The following is a 27812-nucleotide window of genomic DNA, read 5'->3' as shown; positions in this document are numbered from 1 at the left end:
TTGAGTATTAATTACTTGATATGACGATGATGATGATGATGATATATAATAGTTGTTGTAATAATAATAATAATAATAATAATAATAATAATAATAATAATAATAATAGTTTTTGTACAAGAGCATTTATGTCTTTTAAACATATATTCTATTCCTATTTCTTAACCAACCAAACATTGGAATACAGTTCCCAATGTCTATTCCTTTAGCGAACCAAACAACGGAATACAATTCCTATTCTATTCCCTCCAAATTCATTCCGTGAATCAAACGGCCCGTAGATGTCCGTGCTCGGAACTTTTTCATGAAAACTAGTTTAATACCCCCATAAAAGCTATATGCAAATGTTTAAAGGGCAAAAATGTAATTTCCCTTTAAAACACACCATTGGCATCGTTACGTTTATCTTAGCCGTTCATCAGCTGCTATACGCAAACAATCTGGCGCGCTATAAAGGGCGGGAAAGTCTCCAAAGTCCAAACTCTGTCTGCAGATTCTTTGCTCTCCAGTTCTCACTTCTCTTTGCGTTGCAGCAGCGAATCAGAAGATGGAGAAGTATTTAATCCCTGGAGCTCCTGCTTCCCAAAACCCTAAACCCTCTAGAAGGTATTTTGTATCTGCAACAAAAATCATATGGTTCTTACGAAATCGTCATTTCTAAACGCAAAAATGTCATTCTTATTTGGAGTTTAGGCAACAATGGCAGAGAATTCGCTTTGAATTGAACGGGAAAATTGATAGAAAATGCCTCCAGAACGCTTCTGCTCTATTGACGCAATCATATTCTATGGTCATTAGCTAGAATTTTTGCTTGATTGATTGCTTTATTTATTTTAATTACTTTAACTATTTCCTCTTTTGTTTCCTTTTGAAGGCAATGGGATTCCCTCATACATATCACGACGACCACGGACAGCCATGTTCAACACATGTACTGCCCATTTTCACTTCTTTTTAAGCCTCCTTGCTCATTTAATTATTGATTTAATTGCTCCAGTGTGGTTATATGCTATGCTGCTAAAAAATGGATCTCGAAGTAGAATGGAGAAAGATTTGATCATTCTGAAAATGAATTGGAATTGCTATGTGCTATCTAGTAACCTATGCAGGACAGACTGGAAAGTAGTGGCCATACATATGATATCTGTAAAATCTTGTGGTTTAACAATATTAGCTTAATTTTATACAATGATCCTTAAATATTTATTACTTTTTTGGTTGATTTATTTCATCAGATTGACTGGTTTCATGGTCGTCGAAATTTCATTGGCAGGTACTTTTGTTTTCTTTTTTAGCTTTTCATTTTCTTCCTGTCTTTTCATGCACACAGAAATATACATGTACATATATAATATTTATATTTATGTAAGTTTGTTTCTCTGGGGCTTGAATATGCACTGATGATTTCTAAAGTAATTTAGATAAGCTAAAAATATAAACCTGGGTAATTGATAAAAAAAGAAAAGTTGAACACTTAACCTTTACTGACTTAAGAAATATGAACTTAGGAATTACAATTTTTCCTTCGATCATACCTTGCAAGTGTTTTTTTTTTTCCTGATTTAGAATTCAAGCACATTGATGGCATGAAGAAGAACTTTTTAATAGTGCAAAATTTCTTTTTCCTGTTAAAGTAACCTTGTTTCAGAAATTCAAAGTCCTTTTCTGGGTTCTATGCGCCTGCCCATGATTCCATGTGTTCACTGGCTCTTATAGTCTTATGGTTTTTTATTTTTTATTTTTTATTTTTTACTTTATTATTATTATTATTTTTTATTGCTGCTGCATAAATTTGCTATGGTAATTTATTATGCTTAAAATGTGTTTTCAATGCTTATATATAAATGTTCTCTACTTCTCTCGTCTCTGCATCTTTTCTTCTTATTTTCAATTTTCTATTGACATGCAAAATTGTTTTAACATCTCCTTTCAATGCTTACGTTGGCTGCATCCTCTCTGTCCCACATTTTTACTTCCTCTTTCAATCTCTTATTTATGTATTAAGATTCTTTTACTTATTGTTTTCTGACAGTGAGGGTGTATCTGCATTGGAATTTGATAGAAAGGTAATTGTTGGATTACTTGCATTGGAGTAAGGTTATTTTTTCCCCTAATCATAATATAAGGCTGTTTCATAATGTGGTGGTCCTGGTGGAATGAGGGTACATGGGTGGTGGTATGATGGGGGTTGGGGTAGATGTTGTGGGCGAGGATATGAGTAGGGTTGGGTTGGTTGTTGGACATTGATTAGCAAAAAACAAGAACAGAAAAATAACTTCTTTATCATTATTGTTATTATTCCAAAACAAGTTTTGAAGTTGAAATACAAAAAATCCCTAAGTTTATTACTCAAATTTTAATCCTTTTATTGCAAGATTATACAATTGACCATCTTAAATCTTAATACTATTATTCACTCAGGTTAGAAGAGGTGACTTCTTATCTTTGTGGGTTACTGGTATAATGAGTTTGAAAATCTTGTTTTGGGTACAATGTAATATTACTCTAAGCATTAGCTGAAAAGTCTTTGTCTTGCAAATTCGCAAGTTATCTGCTTCTAAAGAAGCTTTTCATGCAAAAAAATATTAACTGAACATTGGAACCACCATAAGTGGAGGGAGACTAGACACATTATGGATGCCATGATGGTCAGAAATGAGACAAGTTTTCCATGTGCACCCAAAACTTTATTCTTAATAAGATGTAATGTTTTAAGATAAGGGTAGGATAAATATGGTTGTGCTAGCATTTTTTTTTTTTTTTTGTTTTCCTGAATGAGATCTTGTTTGATTCGCATACCTGATTAATTTAGCAGCAGATTTTACAATATAGAAATATTAATGCTTCTATTTCAAAAGGAGTTATTTTTTTATTTTATTTTTATTTTTTGCTATTATTTTGTTCAAGTACGTTTTCAGCCCATTTTTTGGATCTCTCCTAGTCTCCTTGTTGGTTTGTGAATACATCTTGCTGTTTGTGTTAAAGTTGTAAAACCAATGACTCCAATGAGCAGGTTCAACCTTTACTAAATGTCATGGATGTATGATTAAAAGTTTGGTTCTTCATCATTTGAAGTTTTAGCATTTTGAGGATAAGAAATAAAATGTTAAGTGTCCCCCTCTCAAAATCATTGTGGTACTAGAACTAACACAGTTTTTTGGATTCTAGTTCAGCACTCTACCCATACTCATAGTATTCCATGTGGTAGGCCAATAAAAAAGATCTAGCCACATGTGAGAGGCATGCAATGTTTATAAATAACATATTAAATGCCTCACCCTTCTAACAGTGTAAGCTTTTGGTGAGGTAGAATGCATGCTTCAGTTATCTCATATGTGTAGATTTTTCCTTTTGAATTGAAGTCCAGCTCCTTTCTTCAATGGCTTAATTAGTATGTTTTGCAGGGAGTTTATCTGGCATCAGTAACAAAATCAGGGTGCTTAACAGTGCATGACTTTGAAGATTTATTTTATGAAGGTAACATAATAGTCATATTAAGATCCACACAAATTTTTAGTTCTGTTTTACTATTCTAAATTAAGTATTCTAATAATTTGGTTCTGAAACTTGTAAAACTGGAATATGATTTTTAAAAATTAATGTCAATGGCATATATTTAAAGATCTTGTAAGCACCACATTAGTAATGAATACTAGAATTGTTATTACCACAAGGTTTAAGACTACTACCCTATGCAACTAAAAATTCACTTAACACTAGGCATTTGTCATGTAACTTGTAATCATTATAGGACTAACATTATTTTGTTTATGGGTACACAAAGTTATTGTATATTTCCAATTGGATCTTGAGCTGTTAATAGACTATATTGAAAACATATTTTTTACCCTACTTATATGGCTAGTGTTTAGGGTTAATTTATTAACTTCTTAGTTCTTATATCAGCTTTTGAAATTCATGCTAATGTGATTGTCATGTTCTTCATGCTGCTTATTAATTTACTTTTCTACTGCATTCAGGAAAAGTATTTCCTTTAGACTTTAAAGAAGATGAAGAAAAGCTGTTGCTGCACATTTCTACACGTAATCAACTTGATGTGGTTAGATGGAATATTTGTAATCAAAATGAGGTTTGACTTTGAATTCCATACTTGGTGCCTCTTAAAAGATTCTAATTTCCAACTAGATTTTTATTTAGTTTTATATATATTGGTTTGGTTAATAGTTCACCCCACTTTTCCGACATTAACCCAGTACCTCACACTCTGGCCCAGGCTCTGATACCTTGTAAACTGAGAATATCATTGTATTGTATTGTTTAATGAAGCTGTACAAGGGCGTATTTATATACATAGCTAACACCTTACCAGCTACTCATTTTGAACCTGAAGATGTTCTAACAACTACAACCCACTTGACTCTCTCTAACATTATTGATATAAAATCTTTAGATTCAATAAGCCTTAAAATTATTATTTATGCTATTGAAGGAAATAATATAATATTAGGTAGTGTGTTTTCAATAAGTTATGAGAGTAATTTAAAATCTCAATTAAAAGCGTTAAAATTTTTGAGTGTCATGAATGCTGACTTATTTCTTCTTATTCAGGTTGCTTCCACATCTCTGAAAAGTTCTGAAGTACACATATATGATATTGGCTATATATCTTCTGATCCTGTTGATGTAAGTAAAAGATTTTCTTCTCATTTCATGGAATCTCAGACAAACATTGAATTGAAAGTGTATAGTATATGTGTAAATTTTGCTAGAGTCAAACTATCATGGTTTAGATATGCTAAACTTTTTCTTCCTCTTTCCTTCAATTTTTTTTTTTTTTTTTTTTCTTCCTCTAATCATGAAGAACACAAACTTTTTCCCGTTGCTATGAAGAACATCAGCTGAACTATACTAGACAACTTCACATTGCCATTAGAGTTATTAATTAAAAAAATAAATAAAAGCTTTGTTTTCATCATAGCCTCATAGGTAAAATTATCCATTCAACCTTCACCCTCAATTGATCTTCATCTACCCTCTTTAATGTCTCTCTCTTTTGAACTTTGGATGGATATGTTTGGTCAGCATGAGTTTGAACTTTACTGTATAGCTTGAAACTTTAAATTTACACTTTCCACTAAGCTTGCAATTTTGCTTAAATTTAGTCAACTTTAATAATTTGAACCTTTTCTTTGGTATTGTTGTTAATTGTTATGTTTTTATTGTTTGTGCAGGTACTAAGCAAGAGATCTACAATCTCCATCCATGGATATAGCCAAAGAGGTTTATCAGATATTGCTTTTTCTTCAAGTGACAATTCAAGGTTGGCAAAATCATCTTTTAATCTCGTGTATTCTTAGTTGAATAGTAAGAACCTTGTATAAAGTAAACTATTTACATTCAAGTTAAAGGTCTGAAACCCATAGTCCCTCCCACTTAAAGGATGGAAAAGAATGGGTGAATAAGACCGGTAAAAGTTCATAACATTTTGACATGCACAAATTATTTTAAAGTAGAAATGTGATCCTAAGTCCCAACATAATGCACTTTCTTTCTTTCCAGATTTTATCCCCAGAGGAATATAAATTCTGATTTTTGTTTTGTTCTAGCATTTGATTAGTGTTACAGACTGTAGAACATGTATGTGGAATATGAACTGTGTATATATTGAACTGATAAAAAGGAATTGTACAACACAAGTATTTATACATGCTAGTAGAAGGGTTAACCAACTCTCAACCACTCATTTCAAATTCAAAATGAGTAGTTGAGAGCTATTCTCTCAACCTCCTGCAACACCTTCCAACACGGACTGTGGTAAGCATGTTCCATGTGTTGAATTTGAAAGATTCAAAGGCCTGGCGGGTGGAGGATAACAACCACTTGCCAGTTAGGCGGAAACAAGATGAAGATTCAAGGAATGAGAAATGTTTATAATATTGAAAGATTACAATATATTACTATAATTCTATGTTTTTAATGAAGAAACATCATACATATATATAGAGACACATAACTCCTAAGTAAGCACCTATTCATGAACAGACAACCCTATACACAGACACAACCCTTTATTTTTCAACACTCCTCCTCAAGCTGGAACATCTGGAAGTTCCAAGCTTGGATTAAAACATACACTCCGCTTCATTCTAAATTACAAATGAAGATTAAAAGCATCTAGAGGATAACAGTGCTGGATGGCTTCGGAGAGATGATGCTATACACAACCCTTGGGAATGAAGATGAATGCGCCAAGGGCGAAGCTTAACACGAACAACCTCACAGCAACATAAACACTCTAGGACTTGCCAACAACAATCTTCATCAACAAGAGCAACAGAGCAAACAAAGCATGAGCATCAAAGGGGAGTCAAGCCCATAGTAATGACAAATACACCCAAAGATAAAGTATGAACACCGAGAACACCAAATGGTTGTTGTTGTTTACACCCTGTGACAAAATGTATGCAGTAGACTGTGTAGTTGTATATTAATGTGATGCTCTGTACAGAAGATGAATAGCCTATATATACAAGCTAAGGGAAAGCAAAAACCATTAATTTCAAAATTCAAATCCTAAGGTTGAGAGTGATCCTCTAAACCACAACCCAACTCTTCTAACACTCCCCCTCAAGCTGGAGCATAAATATCAAACATGCCCAGCTTGTTACATATATACGACATCCGACTCCCGTTCAGCCTTTTCGTGAATATGTCAGCTAATTGATCACCACTACGAACATGCTCAGCAGATATCAGCCCTTGTTGCACTTTCTCTCGTATAAAGTGACAATCCACCTCAATGTGTTTTGTCCGCTCATGGAAAACTGGATTATTCGTAATGTGAATGGCCACACGATTGTCACACCACAGCTTCACAGGAAGTTTCACTTCTACACTCATCTCTTTTAAAATGTTATGCACCCAAACTATCTCACTGGTCACATGAGCCATAGCTCTATACTCCCGGACTCTGCACTTGACCGCGCCACAACACTTTGCTTCTTACTCTTCCACGAAACTAAATTGCCTCCCAAAAACACACAATATCCTGTCATTGACTTCCTGTCACTAGGCGAGCCAGCCCAATCCGCATCGGAGAACGCCTCAACACCTGTATGTCCATGATCAGCATAAAGGACCCCTTCCCAGGTGCGCTCTTCAGATATCTCACAATACGAACAGCTGCTTCCCAATGAGTTCGTGTAGGTGAACTCATGAACTGACTCACCACACTCACCGGAAATGCCATATCCGGACGAGTAATCGTGAGGTAGTTTAGCTTCCCTACCAGTCTCCTATACCTTTCTGGATCCTCAAACACCTCCCCCTCATCTGGTACAAGCTTGACCCCTTGTTCCATTGGCGTATCACACGGTTTCGACCCAAGCAGTCCAGTATCACCAAGAAGGTCCATCACATATTTTCTCTGTAAGAGAAATATGCCCTTCTTTGAGCGAGCAACCTCAATACCCAGAAAGTATTTTAGTATTCCCAAATCTTTAGTATGAAACTCTGCTCCAAGGAAGGACTTAAGAACACCAATCCCGTCTGCATCACTACTTGTGATCACAATGTCATCCACGTACACTATCAATAAAACACACCCACGGTTAGTATGTTTATAAAAGACAGTATGATCATAAGCACTCCTTTGCATTCCAAATTTCATAACTGCTATGCTAATCCTCCCGAACCACGCACGCGGGGACTGCCTCAGACCGTACAAAGATTTCTTTAACGTGCACACCTTCCCAGACTCCCCCTGAGCTACAAACCCTGGTGGTTTCTCCATATAAACTTCTTCAAGTAGATCACCATGCAAAATGCATTTTTGACATCTAATTGATATAACGGCCAGTGATTAGTAGCAGCCAAAGATATAAAAACACGTACCGAAGCCAACTTAGCCACCGGGGAGAAAGTCTCGGTATAATCTATACCATACGTCTGTGCATACTCCTTAGCCACCAAGCGCGCTTTGAGTCTGGCAACAGAACCATCAGGGTTCATCTTCACTACATAAACCCATTTACACCCAATAGCTACCTTACCGAATGGAAGATCCACCAAATCCCAGGTTTGGTTCTCTTCAAGAGCAACCATCTCTTCCCCCATAGCTTGTCTCCAACCATCATGACTCATAGCTTGTTTCAAAGATGTTGGCACTTTAACTGACTCTAACTGAGATATAAAGACACGTGAAGAGGGGGATAAATGGACATATGACACAACTGAAGAAATGGGATGAACATAACGACGCGTACCTTTACGAACAACAATTGGAAGATCGGAATCTGTTGACGACGACGCTGGCGAGGAAGGATTGGCTGATGGACCTAACAATGCTTGAACTTCTCTTGACCGTCGGTGATAAACCTGTGTAACAGGAGACCTTGTCTCACCCCAACCCACGGAAGGAACAGTAACAGTATATGTAAGGAAATCGTCCGACACTGAATTACAATCGAGGTTCTTTAAACACAACATCCTCAAAGAACGACACATCAGCAGACACTAAGTACCTTTGTAAGTCAGGAGAATAACACCGATACCCTTTCTGAGTGCTAGAATACCCCAAGAATATGCACTTCAGAGACTTAGGATCAAGTTTCCCCCTGTGAGGACGGATATCCTGAACAAAACACGTGCACCCAAACACCCTGGGTGGAAGGGAAAATAACGGAGTGGACGGATAGACAAGGTGACACGGAACCTGGCCTTGGAGTACTGTCGAGGGTAATCGATTAATCAAGAACGAAGCTGTATGGACAACATCCGGCCAGAACCCTTTGGGAACTGTTAGAGAAATAGGGTGTTAGTTGAGAGGATCTCTCTTAGCCTTAGTTTTAGGTATTTGAAACCTATGGCTAAGATTAGTTCTTGTCTAATATAAATAACTCTTATACTTCCTTGTACATCGACACACAGAACATATAGAAATATACAGTTGAGTTTATTGTTTAACATGGTATCAGAGCGAGATTGAGGTGACTGGGTAGTGGGTGTTGGTCAAAAAGAGGAGGCGACGCCGGCGGCGGGAGAGGCGGAGCGGCCACCGGAGTCCTCACGCGCCGCCACGTGCCGGCGCAGTCCTAGGGTTCTGACGCCACGCGCCCGCGCGTGGGCAGTTCTCCGGCGTCTTCTCCGGTCGCGGCCAGTACCGTTGGGCTAGTCTCTGAACACCCAACGCGTCTACAGTGGTGGTGTACTTCGGTGTTGCGAAGGGCTATTGCGTTTTGGACTGCTACGTGTTGGACTGCTGCGTTGTGGACTGCTGCATTTTGGACTGCTGTGTTTTTGGGTTGGTCTGTTTTGTTTATTATGGCTGAGGAGAGTGAGCAGAGGATGGAGGGCTGCGTCGAGTGGTTCAGTGAGGGGTTTGGGTTCATAACCCCCGATGACGGCAGCGAGGATTTGTTTGTTCACCAGTCTGGTGTCAGCCGAGAAAGAGAGACGACCAAGAGAGATGGTAGGGGAGGTCCACGAAGCTGGGTGGTCTGAGGTCCACGAAGCTGAGAAATAATTAGGCAGTAGTTTGCCGTAGTTTTCTTTTGTTTATCGTGTTCGTATTAATAAGTCTTGACCTTTGTATTTTGTTTATCATAGTTTGTCGCTCTAAATTAATTTGGTATGGGAGCAATTCTAGGGTCTGAGTTGAGTCAAGTGCAGCTTGTTCAGTGTGCGTAAACAGGGGTGCTGCAGGAGTGGGTAGCACAGGTGCCAGGAGTGGGGTGGACCTGGCATATGCCGCGGGGGAGGCCGACGGCTGAAGAGTGATTCAGAGTGAATCAGTTTACGTGCATGCACCAGGGAAACGCTGTAGTGTTAGGCAGCGTTGATAAGGGTGCATGGTGAGAGGGACAGGTGCACTGTGGTCTAGCAGTGCTAAGGGTTTGTGGAGTGAGAGGTAGGTACGCTGTGGTGTTAGGCAGCGGTGATAAGGGTGTGGGGAGTGAGAGGCAGGTGCGGCGCGGTGATTGGCCTAGCTTTTGTTGGCTCCGTAGAAGCATTGTTGATGCGACAAGGTGCGTTGTGGACTGGTTTGGCACAGCGTGGTTCGAAGGTTGTTCGAGTGGTTCAAGACTTGGGCTTATGAGTCTAGGTGTGGAGTCCTATGGTTCATGTGATACATATGTAACAAGTTGGATGCTCCAACTTGAGGGGGAGTGTTAGAGAAATAGGGTGTTAGTTGAGAGGATCTCTCTTAGCCTTAGTTTTAGGTATTTGAAACCTATGGCTAAGATTAGTTCTTGTCTAATATAAATAACTCTTATACTTCCTTGTACATCGACACACAGAACATATAGAAATATACAGTTGAGTTTATTGTTTAACAGGAACTTTCATTTGAAATAACAAGGCTCGGGTAACCTCCAACAGATGACGATTTTTACGTTCTGCCACACCATTCTGTTGAGGAGTGCCCACACAAGAGGACTGGTGTATTATTCCATTTTGGCTCATATACTCGGAAAAGGTACGGGAAAAATATTCAGTCACATTATCACTACGCAAAACTTGAATCATTTTATTGAACTGAGTCTTAACCATAGAACAGAATTTACAAAAGACTTCAAACAATTCATCCCTATATTTCATGAGATATAACCAAGTGTGTCTCGAGAAATCGTCCACAAAGATTACAAAGTATTTGAACCCGGACTTAGATGGAACCCGACATGGTCCCCATACATCTGAATGAACCAACTGAAATAAAGACTCTACCCTTTTATAGACTCTATCCTTTTATTGACTCTAGGCAGATATGGTACCCGACAATGCTTTGCAAACTCGCAAGATTCACATTGCAAAACAGACCAAGACTCTAAGTTCGAACTCAGCTTCTTTAAAATAAAATAGATAAAGGCGGGTGACCATACCGACAATGTAATTTGGAAGGAGACGTACTACCCAACAGACTAACAGGAACCCTTTCAGGACTAGGAGGGAACTGTTCCAGCACATATAGCCCACCAACTTCCTTTTCTCTACCAATAATCGCCTTCGTCAAAAGATCCTGAAACAAGCAATAACCAGGAAAGAACACAACACAACAGTTTAAACTTCGAGTGATTTGACTTATCGACAGTAAATTGAAAGTGGAAATTTCGGAAGGTATAACACACGAGAGAGAGGTAACGACGTGGTTACACTGGTACTACCTCTACCCGAAACTGAAGCGGATGAACCATCCGCTAGGGTAACTGTAGTACTAGGCGGAAAGGAAGAATATTCAGAAAAGACGTTTAGATTACCTGACATATGATCACTGGCTCCAGAATCAATAACCCACTGTCGGGATGAGGACGAGACACAAGCAGTAGGATTACCTGTTTGGACGAATGTGGCTGAGGAAGACTGTAACGTTTCCGGACTGTTTAGAGGCTGTGAGGCGGACACTTTTAACTGTTTGAACATAGCTAACACTTCATCTGTCATTACAACCACATTACCCTCTGGTTTGGAGACAGAATTGGCAAAGCTTTGTGGTCGGAGAGGTTTTGGACATTGGTTGCGTAGATGACCGGGCTCTCCACAATTATAACAAACCCTTGGACCTCGACCTCGTCCTCTACCAAAGCCACCACGTCCTGGGAATCGACCCCCGCGATTACCAGAACCTACACCTCCACTATCTCCTTGCGCTACGAAAACATGCTTCTCCGAGACTCCGCTACCTGTACTTGAGGCATTCTGGACCATAGTGAAAACTTGGTCTATTGATTCTAACTCTTTATGCCCTAGCAACTGAGACTTCACAACATCATATTCTTTATCTAACCCTGAAATCCAGCTTAACACATGCAACTGATCACGTTGCTTTTTCACTGTGTCCAAATCCGTGACTGGCATAGCAGTACACAACGCCTCACTTGCACTCTTGAAATCATAAAAATAATCTCGGATGTCTCGTCCATTTTGAGAGGGACGATAAACATCCTGAGACAATTTCCTCAGGTTGTTTGTCCCACTAAACCATTTATTTACCAAGTCCCAAACCTCCTTGACAGTTTTACAGTGTTGCATAGACAGAATGATTTTCCTATCAATACAATTTATTATGCGGGATAATAAAGCTTTATCATCCCTGTTCCATTCTTGAGCCTCTCAGTTTGCTCTGTTGGACACGTCCCAGTCAAATGTTTATCCTTACCCATACCCCCAAAATTAATTTCAACCAAAAATCTCCACTCTCCAAAATTAGACCCATCTGGTGCAAGCACCACATCAACTAATTTGGTCGGGGTAGATATAATATTACACGTAATATTTCTTGCATCCGCCATAAAGGAAAAACTTAAACAAAAGAACCTGGGAAACAGTATGAGCCAAATAGCCGACACAAGCTTGAAGAACACTCCAACCACCCTTCACCAAAACACCTCACGCACTGCACAGCCTGACTGGGCTCCTCCCTGCGACCACGCCGGTGTCGTCGGCGTCACGGGAAGTCGCCGGAAAACCCCTCACACGCCGGTGCGTAGATCGGCGAGCAACTGCCGTGGTGGCGCGTGACGGCGCGTGGAAGCTCCGGTGGCGTCGCGATTTCACGGCGAGGCGTCGCCATCGTCCTCCGATCGCAACCCACCTCTCACCCTCGCCGTAACTCTGATACCATGTGACAATATGTATGCATTAGACTGTGTAGTTGTATATTAATGTGATGCTCTGTACAGAAGATGAATAGCCTATATATACAAGCTAAGGGAAAGCAAAAGCCATTAATTTCAAAATTCAAATCCTAAGGTTGAGAGTGATTCTCTCAACCACAACCCAACTCTTCTAACACACCCCTTATAGGATAAGTGAATAACAAAAGGCTTCCGGAAATTTAAAAAAAAGGCGCCAAACTTGAAAACCCTCGGGAATAAATATGGTATACCAAAAATAAAGAAACAGATATGGTTATACCAAAACACCTTGGAAAGAAGTTTGGCAACAAACCCAAAAAGCCTTCAAACTTTCACCAAAAGGTCCAAAGATGGGCAAAACAACAATATGGAATTTTCACCGGAGAAATACATCACAAGCAAAAATACACAGATGAAGTCGCGGAGGACTGACGAGGATATCTAGAAAGTTTCGCCGGAAAATCCTGCCGGGAGTGATCACACGGGTCGGCGTGTGAGATCGAAGGTCCGGCTATAGTGGCGGTGGCGTGTGGCAGAGGAGACGGAAAAGGGGTTTGCTGGGTCAGGCTTGCCGGAGAGTTTAAAAGGGATGGGTAACACCAATTTGATGAAAGAACTCACCAAAAGCAAGGAATTTGAAAAATAAAGGGTTTCGGGTGAACAGTAACTAAATGTATACTACTGTTCATGCATCTGGAAAATAAAACTTTTAATGTTTGGCTCTGATATCATGTTGAATTTGAAAGACTCAAAGGCTCGGCGGGTGGAGAATAACAACGACCCGCCAGTTAGGCGGAAACTCAAGGAATGAGAAATGTTTATAATATTGAAAGATTACAATATATTACTCTAATTCTATGTTGCTAATGAAGAAACATCATACATATATATAGAGATACATAACTCCTAAGTAACCACCTATTCATGAACTGACAACCCTATAGACATACACAACCCTTTATTTTTCAACACCATGTCCTAGTGGCAACAAATACCCTTCAAACCCAGAAGTAATTTGTATTGGAGTTTTGTCCTTATCTGAATATTCCTCCATCAAATCAACATGCTTCCTTATCGCTTCTTTATGACACCATCACTGGAGAACATTGATGCATCTTCACAGCTTCTCTTTCGGAAGAGTTTGTGCAATGAAATATATTTGTAGCATGCTGGCATGAAATTTGGGCTAGTTGGTTTCGTTTAGTGTTGATTGGATTTGTTAATATTTAACCTACCAAAATTCTAAGAGGCAGTGGAAATCTCTCTTTTTATATTTCATTTAGATGTGTATGTCAATGCAGCTTATTTCAACATCTTATCAGCTTATATCATGAACTGTTGGGTGGAACCTGTCGTAATAAGCTATCATTCCCATATGGCTTTGTTAGAGAGTACTAAGGGAGGTTGAGAGAATGGGCTGAATAGCTCTCAGCTACCCATTTTGAATTTGAAATGAGTGGTTGAGAGCCTGGTTAGTCCTACTGCTGGCATGTATAAATAGTCATCTTGTACAGTTCATTTTTCATTAGTTCAATACACAACTCTACAGGCTTAAATAGTGTATAGGCTGATAACTGATCCAAGGTGCGTATTAACTCAAACTGTGTGTACAACCTATCAAGCAACTTATAAGAACTTTAATTTGTAATCTCTTGTCATAACTCATAAGCACAATTGCAGAAGCTATAATCTCAACCTTTGACATTAGGGATCTTAAGAAGAAACTTGAAAGTGGGAGGCATATTTTAAAAATTAGATTATAATGTGTCTCAATCTTGTCGAACTTGAGCGGAGCTCATTGCTTTTCCCTTTATATCTAAGTTCTTCTGCAAAATGGTATTCATTGACAGGTTGTTTGCTTCTGATTTCTCTGGTGTGGTGAATGTATGGGATAGAAGAATGAGTGGTCTTCCATGTCATGAGCTCAGAACCAATTGCAGTGATGCCATTACTAGCATAAAGTTAAATGCTGATAATCAGGTCAGTTTAGTGTCAGAATCTTAATCAACAGTATCAAACAGCAATTGATACATTTTTTTTTTTTTTTTGGATGTAAACCACAATGTGGTCCGGGTCTTTCTCTGTCCGTTTAACGGTCCAGGTCCACTCGGTTCGCTCCGAGAGGCACAGAAGCTTGCCCAGAGAGAATCGTCACTTGTGGGAATCGAACCCGGGTTATCCCGGAATTCTCCCCCACAAAGAGAGCTCATTTGCCACTTGAGCTACCCTATTGGGTTCAATTGATACATATTAATATATAGTGGAAGAGTATTCTAGCATTCCTTAATTCTAAAAAAGAATACTTTTCTTTCACCCCCTCTAATCTATAGGTTATGTATGGAGCCAGCAAGCATGGGTTTATATACATGTGGGATATACGTGGTGGAAGATCATCAACTGCTTTCCAGAATAACACGGTATTAATATTTTTATGCAAATAAGTGGATATCTCATAAGAGGAACGTTTTATTTTCAATCTAAGAGTATACAGACACATTTTATTTAATTTATTTTGCTATGGTATCTTTGGTAAACTTGACATGTATATGGTAGTATCACAATGATCTCATACTAGCATAGTTAATCTTCCTTCAGAATTATGTAAACCATCGAAAAGTGCATTCTTCATCCTTCTAGCCTTTAACAGAATATGTAAAGATATCTCTCATGTAAGATTTTTAAATATTGAATCACATTACAATTTACGAAGTATTATTTCTGTGAAATCATTGAAGTATTTTTGTGAATGAATTCCACTGTGTTTTACATAATATCTAAATGTAAAGTTTCCTTATTCAGGAATATTATTCTCCTCTATTGTCTGTGAAGTTGGCAACAGAGTTGGGGAAAATTAGATCTTTGAAGGTATGTACCTCTCAGTGATCTATTATATTTTTCCTATAGAAGATTAATAAATACCTGGAATAACAGTAAAGTGTTCTTTCACCTTTATTTCTCTACTTTTTTGAGTTTAATCTGCTTTCAATGTTGTATTAAATGTCAAAGCTCTCACCTCTGAAGCTTTTGTGGACCATAATGGTGTATAGTTAGTAAATTAGTGTAACTATAAGCTTTATAGAAGAATTTTATATAATGTACAGATGCACTACTGCTGCTTATAGGATCAGTAATGCCTTATTTGATATAAGATATTGCTGAACGTATATCCCAAGTGGAATCTAACAGAAGTGTTTGCCACTATGCAATACCAAGAAGCACTGCCATTTCCATGGGCGGACATATTGGTGTCAGACAATTCTGCCTGCTCTAGCACAAGTTTGGAACTCATCTTCTTTCTGGATTTCTAACATACTCTTAGTCTTGACACGTTTGCAGCCGGATTTTTGTAATTAGTCATGAGGAGAAATAGGATCCAAGTGAAACTTCAAAAAGGCAAATAAATAAATGAGTTAAATAAAATAGTAATATTTACTCAAAAGTGAAGGCTAATATTAAATGGACTTGGGAGCATTTATTTTAAGCAGAACATTCGAAAACGGTATGGGAGAACTACATGAATGCATTATTATGTTTTACCCACAGGGAAATATATTTACTGAAAATGTTAATCAGTTGGAAAATTTTTCTCTCATTACTGCATCTTACTATGTTTGTTTTCGACTTTCACAAAAAAAAAGAAGTAATAAAGAGTGTTGCCATTTTCCAATCATGTCATATCTGTATTACATGTCTACACATTAACATGTAAGAATGGACAAATTTATCCTCTTATGAACTGAAGTAGTTTACTTTAAATAATATATCAAAATGCTGTCGGCTTTAAGTATGGTCTGAATTACTTGTGATGAATAAGACTAGACCTGTTTTATAAAGTTTTATTAACTTTTCTAAGCACCTCCTGGGAGCATTTCTCTGTGAGTAGATCTTTTACTTTAAAAGAAAAGGAAAAGGATTTTATTTGTATAGCCTTTCCCACTAATCACTTTCATCTTAACACTAAACTGCAGGCTCAATCTAATGTTCACTTGAAGGAAATACATTCCATTGACATTAATCCCTCTTGCCAATATCAATTGGCATTCCATCTTGACGACGGTTGGTAAGTTTGGAAACAAACATAAATTCAATTGGTGTAACAAATAGCTTAAGTTTTTGTTACTTTAATAAGTATGTGTGATTTCAATCTCAAATATAGTCATTGCAGAAATTTCATATACAAGGTGGAGGAAACTGTAGTGAATGCATGTAGTATTTCTATGGTTTATGTATCATGTGTGCAACTATGGTGGGATACCGTAAAAATACACCCAAATATTAAGAGTATATTGATGTTTTGAACTTTTTGAGAAGTAATAGAGGTAGACGAATTATAGTATGGGTAAAGAATCTCCTACCCTTCAGTATAACTATTTTATTTTCTCATGTTGAAGATAATAACCATATGTCCATATCCCACTTCATTGTCCTCGAATTTCTCAACCTTTATTGTCATGTGTTAATATCTTTTTGCTTGCACTTATATGTGCTCCTTTATTGAAATTTATTAGTAGATCGAAGGTTCTCAAAATAAATACATAAATTCGAGACTTCAGAATAAAATCTTTCCTTTGAATGCACAACCTTCTCAAATTGCTCTGCTTATTTATCTTAAAATTGAATTCTGTTAATTTATTAACTGCTCATATTTTCGATGTTTTTCCTCAGTTGTATATTCTTCTCATATACTGAATGCTGCTTTGTGAGTTGAAATGTTGAATACACACACACAACGGACTTTCTAACTAAGGCTATTTTTCCTGCCTGGACCTTCACTCCTTCTGTACTGATTTTTTATTAATTGAATTAAGTCTTGGATAAATAATTATGTCAAATCCAAGATTTACTCGAGGTCTCCAATATGTACGGTTTTATGTCAGTGAAATATAGAAATACAACAATGGTATTTCTGATGCATCATGAAAAGTCCTAGATTTATTCAAAATATTCAAAATGTACTGTAATATTTCAAATTAAATATACAAATAGAACAGGGATTCATGTGATGGTTGGATCACTGGCCCTAGGCCCATTCAAATTTTGTTAGGCTGGAATGTCTCAGAACATATAATGTGAAAAATCTATCAACTAAGCAATTATAGAATCCTAATGTTTTCTAAAAGCAGGAGATATGGTCTATGTCATGTGAGTTAAAGATTCTTAGACATGGGAACGTTAGTGATTATGAAAGATTAGGAAGAGAAGTAGTTGATAGTTATTATAATAATAATGTGTAATATTTCAGTTGGACCCTTAATATACTCAACTGCTATATGCTGCTGGCTAATGTGATTTATCAACTAGGCTTTTCTTGTGGATTCCTTTGTAGGTCTGGTGTTTTTGATATCAACTCTTTGAGAGTAACACATGTACATTGCCCCCCTCCAGCTTGGTTACGGTACAAGAGATTTTTCATTCTTGAAATTACCTTGACTGAAAATCATAAAATGTATCTTTCTTGTTACATATTTATTTTGATTTGATTCTAGGGATAACATTGGTTGCTTGGGCAATATCTGTCACCTACGAAAACCTTCATGGCTACCTAATTATTCAGTAAGATGTTATAGTCTCTGGTCTCATATTCTGATGGTTTCATTGCCCTTTGGCCTATGTTTGGCTTTTTGCACTTCATTAGTTAAAATTGACCTCAAATAAATAAATAGAATGTCGAATGTAGTTCTTTGCTCGCATTTAAAATTAATCAAACTATTGCTATATCTTGATCTTTGTGCAAAATTCCTGAGCTGTTGCATACTAAAATATCATCACTGTTTGTATAGAAAATTGTGAACATGCTGACACTACAAATTGCATCTATAACAAGATTTAGAATCTATATCATTGAAGGAGCTTTAATTCTTCCTGCAGTCTGCAGATAAACTAATATAGAGTTCCATGTCATATGTGGTTTATTTGACAAAGTTATGAATTGTAGAAAATATGGAAACAAAGTTTTGGGGGTCTATAAGCTTAACTACTAGGTGTACTTGTAGTCTTAGATATTAGATGGTGATTCTTGGGCTTGAGACCATTAAATTACTACAAAACTCTATTTGAAGGATTTTGAAACCAATTAACATATTAGGTGTGAAAGCTGTGAGCAGGCATAGTGAAAGCATTCCTTGTGAATTGGAACTATTACAAGTGGAGGGAAGTTGCTAGTGATAAAGGATGGCATCAAAATGATCTTTTCAGCCTCTCATCATTTAGCAAACCAAAGATATGGTTAAACCATGACTTCATCATCATCATCTAAGGAGTTTATTCCACTTTTGATCCCTCAAGTATAGGGTTGTTTCCACTTTTGGTCTTCAACTTTAATTTGTTAAACCTTTAGTCCAAAATGTCCAAATACCATAGTAGGGCAAAATTTGATAAAATTTTCACAAAGAGAGCATTTTGGGTATTTAGGATTGAAAGTGGAATGATTTTAGTCGGGTGACTTTTAAAAGTGGCTTTCTAGTCTGCGTTTATAATTTCTATGAGCTCTCTATCAATTCCAGTTAGGAGTGGTCAGCTACCATTTGCTTCAGCTGTGTTTGAACTTATTGAAGTAAAATTTCTCTAAAGATTATTTTATTTTATGTTTCTGCATGCAGATATATGCAATTGGTTCCGAATCAGATAATGGAATTCACCTTTTGGATTTCTATCCTGACCGAAGCTCCCCTTGCCATGTCAATTTTGAGTATGAACTTCTAAGTTCCTTGCATGGCATTATTGATAGAAACAAAACCAAGTGAACATTTTCTGTTTTATATTTTCCTCTCATACTTGGTGCAAATCGACAAGTCTAGATCTTCCTTTAGATCCCAAACTTTCATATTTTTCTTGTCGTTGTAATGAACTTCTGTAGTCCTGTGTCCTCTTGCATCTGAAGCCAAACATTGGTGGCTATCCACAAGATTATGTTTTTGCTCTTCTTTTGTATGCATGGTAACATATAGCAAAGGTCTATGGTTGTGGCATGGGAAAAAAATTAAATGTTCTTCCAAATAGGTCTAATGCTTGTGGTAATTAATCATGTTTCATGTAGTGAGGAGATAGAAGGCACAAGTCAAGTCCAACATCAACATAGACAAAACAAATTTATCCCGTTAAGTGAAGGTGTTACTGCATGCACAGTTCATCCCTTAACAGGCGCTATAGTGGCTGGAACCAAGGTCAGTTCAACATATAACTTTCATTTTACCAATTCAATTTCTTGTTATGTGAATGTAGTGTTGCCCCCATTTTTGGGATAATGTTTTTGAATTATTTGCCAGTCTTTATGCATTGCCTTAATTAAATCCGATGTCTCAGTATTTGCACATCAGCATTCAGCACATCTAGTGAATTGAACCCCATTTTAGCTGTTAAGAGTACATTGAGAATATATGAGTTTATAAGGCCACTAGCTAATTGATTGGATTCAGTCTTTTAGTATGGTTTTGCCCATGTGCATTATAGCCCAGTTGAGTGACCTCGACCCAATCTTAGATTATGACATTAACAAAAGTAGAATGGTTTTTAAAAACTGTACATTCTGTAAGCAAATCCAGCAGGTCTGGGCAGTCTCAATACTTCTTTACTCAATCTCACCGTTTTGCAACTAAAATTACTTGCTTGCTTCCATTGTGTCATATGCAAAATGATACTACATTGCAACTGTAGTGGCCTGAAGAAAGTGGTATTCCTAATTATCGCAACAGAAGTGATTCGTATTGAAAGTTTGAACAAAAAACTGTCCATTACTAATTTTTTTCCCCCTCTAAGCCTAACATGATATTAATTCTCAATTGATTCAGTTGTCGTCGCTGCTGGTAATTTCCCAATCATCAATGTCATGTCCAGGCGATGATGATTGTCAACGCTGTAATTCAAATGCCACAAAGGCTCCTGAACACATGGATGCATCTCGAGATTAAGTAAGATTTTTGCTCTGTGCTCTAGTAGCTGTCTGAAAACAACACAGCAGTATAGTGATCTTTTCATAGGTTTCCTATAATCTTGTATAGTCAGTTAACTCTCTCTAGGGGTAAAGATTTTCTGATCCATGATACTACAAAGGATTATTAGTAAAGCAACAAATTAAAGTAGAAGAACACATTTTTTTGGATTACTAGCATAAAATGCATACATGATTTCATTACACAAGGTAAGAGACAAAGTGAATGCAAGTAAATTTTGTTTCCCTTATTTGATAGAGTGCATTTTTATTGGACTAGAAATTGCGAGATTATTAGGGCTCGTTTACCAGAATGGAAAAATGGAGGATTTTCTGGAAAAGGAAAAACAGAGAAATGAAGTAAACAACCCCTTAGTTTTCGGATAAAGCTTAGTTTTTCTGAGCAAATTGCAGAGATCTCTTTCCGTCATGAGCATTCCCAAAAAAGTTTTTCATGTACTCTTCAAAAATAACTTCTTGATAAAGAGCCACTCCATCTTTCTCCACCACTTCAGGCAATGGTCCAATCTTTTCACTTGGCCTTGGAATTGTGAATAGTGGCACTGAAACTCTGGACTGTGTGCTTGTTGTACGCACCCTATGTTCAGCACTTTTGTACCTGCCATTGCTTAGTATCTAAACAAATAACAAGTAAGTATTATTGGAAGAAAGAAACATGGTGAAATTTAGGGAAAGTTTAGTGATAGAACCTGCAGGGTATCACCAATGTTTATAACTAAAGCACCAGGGATGGGTGGGATTTCAACCCATTCCTCCTTTCCATCTTCCACATTTTCTTCCAGTTTCACATACAAACCACCTATTCCATCTTGGAGTAGCACAGTGAATGTGCCCATATCTGAGTGGCGCCCCACGCCGACGGTTAAGTCTGGGTTAGGACATGTGGGATAGAAGTTCATGTTAACCATTTTAAGATGAAGGAGAGCTTCTTCTCGTGACTTGTCAAGTGTTACCCCGAGGTTTTCAAATAATATGCTCAGTAATTTCCTCACCATCTTTGTTGATGACTTCAAGTATTCAAGTGCAATTTCCCTGGAATAAAAAAGACAGAAGAGTTTAACATATATTGACATCATAAAAGTTTTCATGCATAGGGTTTCTTACTTGCATTCCTTAGGCCAATGCTGAAGTGCCTCATCATCATTGGTATACACCATACTAACATAATCCTTCCACTCCAAAGCCTTCTCTTTCTCAGGCACAAAACTAGTCCCATATTTCACCAAAGGGTTTGGGCTAATCCCCTTAAGATAAACTGACTTTTTCTCAGGAGTTTGATTAAAGAATTTGTGAGCTGCTTCTTTAAGCTCCTCCAATAACTCCACCGGCACACCATGGTTCACCACTTGGAAGAACCCTAATGTCTCGGCTGAGTGCACAAGGGCCCCCACCACTTCATTGTGTTGGGGTCCATCTAGTTTTGATAAATCAATGGTTGAAAATAAGTGTTGGGTTGCATACTGTTTATTGATTCTTTCTTTCAAGGGTTGGATATAACTTTCGGGAACATTGGCTATGCCAGAATCTACTAGACCCTTCACACCATAGCCTTTTTGGACAACAAAATCATACAAAGAGTTGGCATCATCAAAGCTTGGTGCCATTGTTTGAGTGAAAGTGATTGAGATGAAGTTCTAATCGAGTTCAAGTATGTATTGAAGGTTGATTCCCTCAACTCTCGACACTCCTATATATAGCATATGGATAATGGTATTATATTGTGAATATTTATTATATTCTTTACCAAATTGCTCGTAAGTACATAGAATAACATTTAGATCATTCTCCTAAGATGATTTTATATTTATGAGGCAAGACTATGGCCCTAGAATTAGTTACTGAGGTCAACCTGTGCATGTAATATACTTTGCATGATGTAATCTTTAAAATAGATTTTGCAATTGGTTCATAAAGTCAAAGGGGCATTCCCCAAGAAGTTCTAATACTGGGGGTGACGGGAAGATTGACGATATGATTCATAATAATGTAGCATATTAACATTATATTCCAGTTTTCAAAAAAAAAAAAAAAAACATTATATTCCACTTTGACTTTGTACCATTTGCCTTAGCTTCCAACCTAAGGGGTGTGCTCCTTGCCTTTGCCATCAATGTGATGTGGTGCATGTGTGGATATAGGAGTCGTTTTTACTCTGACTTTGTTGATTAATAACAATGCTGAATATTAAAAAGAATTATTATTATTATTATTATTATTATTATTATTATTATTATTATTATTATTATTATTCGATTGAGGGTGTGTACAAGATAAATCTCGCCTTGTGAAAATTTTAGTCGGCAAATAATCACAAGGAGGTAAACTGGTTTAGGTTGCTTATAGTTGACCGGCTCAAATTAAGGAGAGCCAATAGACACTCCTGTTGAAAGTTAAACTTGTAACATTATGATTACGAAGTCAACAATTTAACTGTTGCCCCTACTATTTTCCTTCTTAATTTTACATATTAATGTTAATCTCCTGGTGTAACAATAATATTAATTTTATTCATTGGTTACTGTGAATTGTCAGACCCCTCTCAACATTAAAAAAAAAAAATTACTTATTAATCATATATAAAATAAACCATTCAAATATTGTCATGTTAGAAGGTGGCAATTAGGAGATGAAATCTGGAGAGAAATGTAGCATTACTTAGAGCTGTCGAAGCAGACCGGCGGAGTCTGTCATATGGCGGGGTGGGCTAAAAAGCCTGTCAAAATACGGGCCTAAGGGATGTCCACCTAGCCCAGCCCACCTTAAGCTCGTGGGCCTGGGCGAGGCCCGTTAAATTTTAAAAGTTTTAAATTTAAATAAAAATCAATATAAAAAGGTAATAAGTGTATACTAAAATAATTTGGATAGTTTTTTTGAAAGTTACTGGCTCTATTACATTGTAGTATTTGTTCATATATACTTTCTCAACCTACTGAAACACAAAGAACAAATAACGCCTCCATTGAGGCTCGAACTCATAATCTTCCAAATGAAAGTCCAACCCGGGTACCATTAGACCACATAGTCCTGATAATTTGGATAGTTTAAACATATATTAATGCATTTGTAATTTTTAAAACACAATAATAAATAATAAATAATCAAATACATAATATGCTAATCTATAAGTCAATAACAAATCAATTATACAATATACTAATTTTTTAAACTTGATTATATATATATATATATATATATATAGAGAGAGAGAGAGAGAGAGAAAAAATTTCAATTTTAGTCCACTGACTATTGAGGTTGTGTTAATTGCAACATTTAACTTTCAAAAATATTAATTAAGTACCTTGACTATGTAATTTTTATCAATTTTGGTCACGCCGGCCAAATTACTCACCAAATGTCACCGGAAAATTTTAACTCATTAAACAAGAGGGGTAAAATGGTCATTTCATGTTATTCAAACCTTCTCCTATTTTGGTCACGCCTGCTCCACTTCTCCGACATCCCTCTCTCCGACGTCCCTCCTCTTCTCCGACATCCTAGCTTCGTGCTCCTTTTCTCCGAGCGACATCCTGAACTAGTTCCCGGGGAACCTCCGCGTCCTCGCTTCGGTCTGCCGGTCGCGGCGACTGTGAACTGCACCGACAACACTGGAGCGACATCCTGAACTTGTTCCCGGCGGAACCTCCGCGTCCTCGCTCGGTCTCCAATGGTGCCGGCCTTGAGGGCATTGCCGAACATGGAGACGATTTTGCCTTTAAATTCGGTTGGATCAAGCTCTTTTTTAATCAAATCGCCGTCACCTATGTATCTAAAAAACAAGGGACTACGCGCGGTTCTGTCTGGGAAATGCGAGTTCACTACAAATATCCCGCCGTTGCCCAGAGTTATGGAGTAGGCGAAGATTCTGTCGAGGTGGAAGCGGCGACGGTGATGACCTAGGGCTCTACGAATGTTGGCTACAACCGGCTCACCGGCGTCATTCCAGCCAGCGTGTGCCAACTTCCTTGCCTGAAAAACTTGTTCCCGCCTCGCCATGGTTACCCAGTTCAGCGAAGTCCGCGGGAGCCGCTAAGCACCACAAAGACCAGAAATGACGTTGTATCGGAATCGAGAACTCCGCGGGAGCCGCTAAGCACCAAGTCGTCGCCCTTCGCGTCTCGGCTGACGACGCCATCTTCTACAACTGCCGCATACATGGCGGGGAGACGAAGGTGCGAAGGTGAAGGTCAACACTTTGCAAATTTTTAATTTTCAAAAAAAAAAAAAAACTGAAATGACGTTTTTGCCCCCTTTTATTTAATAAGTTTAAATTTTCCGGTCACATTTGGCCGGCGTGACCAAAATTAATAGAAATTGCATAGTCAAAGTACTAAATTAACATTTTTGAAAGTCAAGTATTGCAATTAACACAACCTCAATAGTCAGTGGACCAAAATTAAAATTTTCTCTATATACATACATACATACATACATACATATATATATATATATATATATATATATATATATATATATATATATATATATATATGTGTGTGTGTGTGTGTGTGTGTGTGTGTGTGTGTGTGTGTGTGTGTGTGTATATATATGTGTGTGTGTGTGTGTGTGTATGTGTGTGATATGTGTGTGTGTGTGTGTGTATATATATATATATATATATATATATATATATATATATATATATTGGTTTACAGCAAATTGTAAATTAAAATTCAATTAATATATTATAGTAAATTAAAAGGCCGTCAAAATATCAAAACTTACCCTGTCCTTTCCGTGAAACGGGGCGGGCTAAGAGTGTTTTGATGGATCTAGAGATTATTACCAATCCGTAAGTCCTTATGTATAGTTATTATGAAAACATTAAAATCCTTTATATAATAAAGCTATATGGTTTGGGAAATAATTAATGTTACAATTAATGCCACAACATCCTTTATTATTAAAAAAAAAAAAGCACAACATTTAAAAAATAAAATAGCTATATATTATATAATCATATAAAAAATATACTTTTGAAAAATAAAATAGCTATATATTATATAATCATATAAAAAATGTGTTCAATTAGAGTTTAAATTTACACATACAAAATTTGAAATTTGCTTTCTAAATGTAATTATCTTAGTTATTATTCGTATTGTGACAATTATAATATAGATGAAATATAATTAAGAATAAATCAATGTAATTATGTAAATTCTCTCTATAAGTTTATTTGAATATGTACATAATTAGAGATTATATTAACCATACAAAATTATAATTTTATTTTTAATTTTAATTGTAATTTTGTATTTTATAAAAATAATAAATACTTGACCAATGGAAGCTCAAAAATATTATTATATTAAATAATTTAAAATATTTTAATTTTTATATTTTTTATTTATATTTATAATAACATATTTTTCCCGTGCATCGCGCGGGTGAATTACTAGTTAGGTTAATATAGTGGTTACAGTAGTTTTCTTGAATTGAAAAATGTTATTATCTTCTAATAAAATTACTTTTTAATGCTTACATGACATTATTTATAAGACTTAAAAAAAGAAAAATTTATGAACAACCTCAACCAAGTTAGTCAGATTGTTGGCTTGATAACTACAAGGTTATAAGTTTCTAAGCAACCTAAACAAGTTTACTTCCTTGTGATTCTTTACTGACTAAGGTCAAAACGCGTGTTTTACCCCATGCACATCCTCAGTGATATGGATTATCCTCGACTGTACTTGTAGCGTATACCTTATCGGTACCGAGTCCACCTTCCGGGTAGAGTTCGATCTGAGCATCGCCGACCTTTTATTATTATTATTATTATTATTATTATTATTATTATTATTATTATTATTATTATTATTGTTATTGTTATTGTTATTGTTATTGTTATTGTTATTGTTATGATGATGATGATATGATGATGCTCGTCAAGCCATGAGCATAGGATATGTGAGCTCGTCTTGAGCGCAATAGGTAAACGAACCGTTCGAGTTCGACTCGAGCTCGAGCCGAACTTTGCTCGCGAGCAGCTCGTCTCATTTACACCCCTAATCTCATATGATCGACTCTTATACCTTACATCATTGTAAAAATCTCGGTATTTACTACTATATTTTGGCAACGTCCATGGGGACCAGTACAAGCCGTTCATTGCGCTTTACCGATCCCTAAAATGTACCCGACTTCCTCAATGAACCTGAAGCCGAAGACAACAGCTTGGATCTGAACTCGCGGATGGATCTCAACCAAACTCCGCCAGAACCTTTTATTGGGTTGAGTGGAATTAGATCTTGAAGTTTCTTTGGGACAGCTTTTTGGCAAGTTCAAAGTAAGGGGTTACATGGCCGTATGCTAACCATGGAAATATAAGTAATTTCAGACGACTTTTTGTTTGGTTATTTCTATATTCCATATATGGGGGCTAAGATCAGATCAGATAGCACTGCAATATGCTTCCCGGCCTGTATATATGTATGGTAATCTCCCCTCAGCTCAGCTCCCTTGTATATACTAATACGAGTTGCCATTTGCTTGCCCCTAATAAAAAATAATATCTTTGTTTTTTGGCAATGAAAATGCAGATTAGTGTATTTATTTCTTGAGTTTTAATTTCTTCATTGAATTGTGACTTTGTCACTCTTCTTCTCTGGAAAAGCATTTCCGTTAGAGCTGAGGACTGAGGTCCAACAATTAGTCTATGCATCATGTCACGTAGATTGACAATATTCCCATTACATTATTTTGTCTCCACGGAAAAAATAATTAATTAAACGGTGACAAAGTGCTTTAGAGATATGACATTTGCCATGATAGGCGACATTACTATACATTGATGATTTACACTTCAACTAACATGAAAATATAATTCTTTTTTTTTTTTTTTTTTGCAAATTTATTAAAATTAAACCAAAAAGAGAGCACAGTACAGAACAAAGTATAGTAAACTGTGTAGCTCTTCCTAAATCAATGAACAAAAACCAAACTTATCTAAACAAAAGAAAGCAATCCAATGAAGTTGGTCAAGCCGTTAAATTGACAACTAAAAGATTTTAAGTTTGAATTTTTGTGAGAATTATCTATTATAGTAACATTTTTGGTTTGAGTTTTATAAGTTGTGGGAAATTTGTACTGGTTTATTATTTTGTAGTCTTTTACTGATTAAAATCACATGAAAATTTTTACATAAAACATACTTTTAAATAAACATACGAACTTTCTCGTAATATCTCATATATATCATAATAATAATAGCTCATCATAATACTTTTAGACATTTACAATATGGTTAATGATGATGATCATCACCTCGGCCG

The 27812-nt window shown here is 36.7% G+C and overlaps 2 protein-coding genes across 2 annotated transcripts; one reads left to right on the top strand and one right to left on the bottom strand.

The window, feature by feature from the left end:
* The first annotated feature begins 431 nt into the window (after window positions 1-431).
* LOC109160291 lies at window positions 432-20688 on the top strand. Its single transcript, XM_019308591.1, has 18 exons — window positions 432-606; window positions 694-790; window positions 875-931; window positions 1236-1273; window positions 2033-2066; window positions 3405-3477; window positions 3981-4090; window positions 4570-4644; window positions 5193-5281; window positions 14444-14573; window positions 14924-15010; window positions 15393-15458; window positions 16562-16653; window positions 17920-17988; window positions 18080-18146; window positions 19193-19281; window positions 19630-19756; window positions 20381-20688. Exons 1-18 carry the CDS (start codon window positions 548-550, stop codon window positions 20498-20500), a joined length of 1479 nt encoding a protein of 492 aa, XP_019164136.1. The 5' UTR covers window positions 432-547; the 3' UTR covers window positions 20501-20688.
* Window positions 20689-20747: 59 nt separating this feature from the next.
* LOC109160293 (feruloyl CoA ortho-hydroxylase 1) lies at window positions 20748-22178 on the bottom strand. Its single transcript, XM_019308596.1, has 4 exons — window positions 21646-22178; window positions 21231-21573; window positions 20893-21156; window positions 20748-20818 (listed from the first exon to the last, which is right to left on the bottom strand). Exons 1-3 carry the CDS (start codon window positions 22143-22145, stop codon window positions 20911-20913), a joined length of 1089 nt encoding a protein of 362 aa, XP_019164141.1. The 5' UTR covers window positions 22146-22178; the 3' UTR covers window positions 20748-20818; window positions 20893-20910.
* Window positions 22179-27812: the final 5634 nt, after the last annotated feature.

The sequence above is a fragment of the Ipomoea nil genome, unplaced genomic scaffold, assembly GCF_001879475.1.
Source record: "Ipomoea nil cultivar Tokyo-kokei standard unplaced genomic scaffold, Asagao_1.1 scaffold2845, whole genome shotgun sequence".
Classification (NCBI taxonomy): domain Eukaryota; kingdom Viridiplantae; phylum Streptophyta; class Magnoliopsida; order Solanales; family Convolvulaceae; genus Ipomoea; species Ipomoea nil.
The sequence above is the reverse complement of the archived record's forward strand: the minus strand, read 5'-3'. Positions and strand labels throughout refer to the sequence as shown.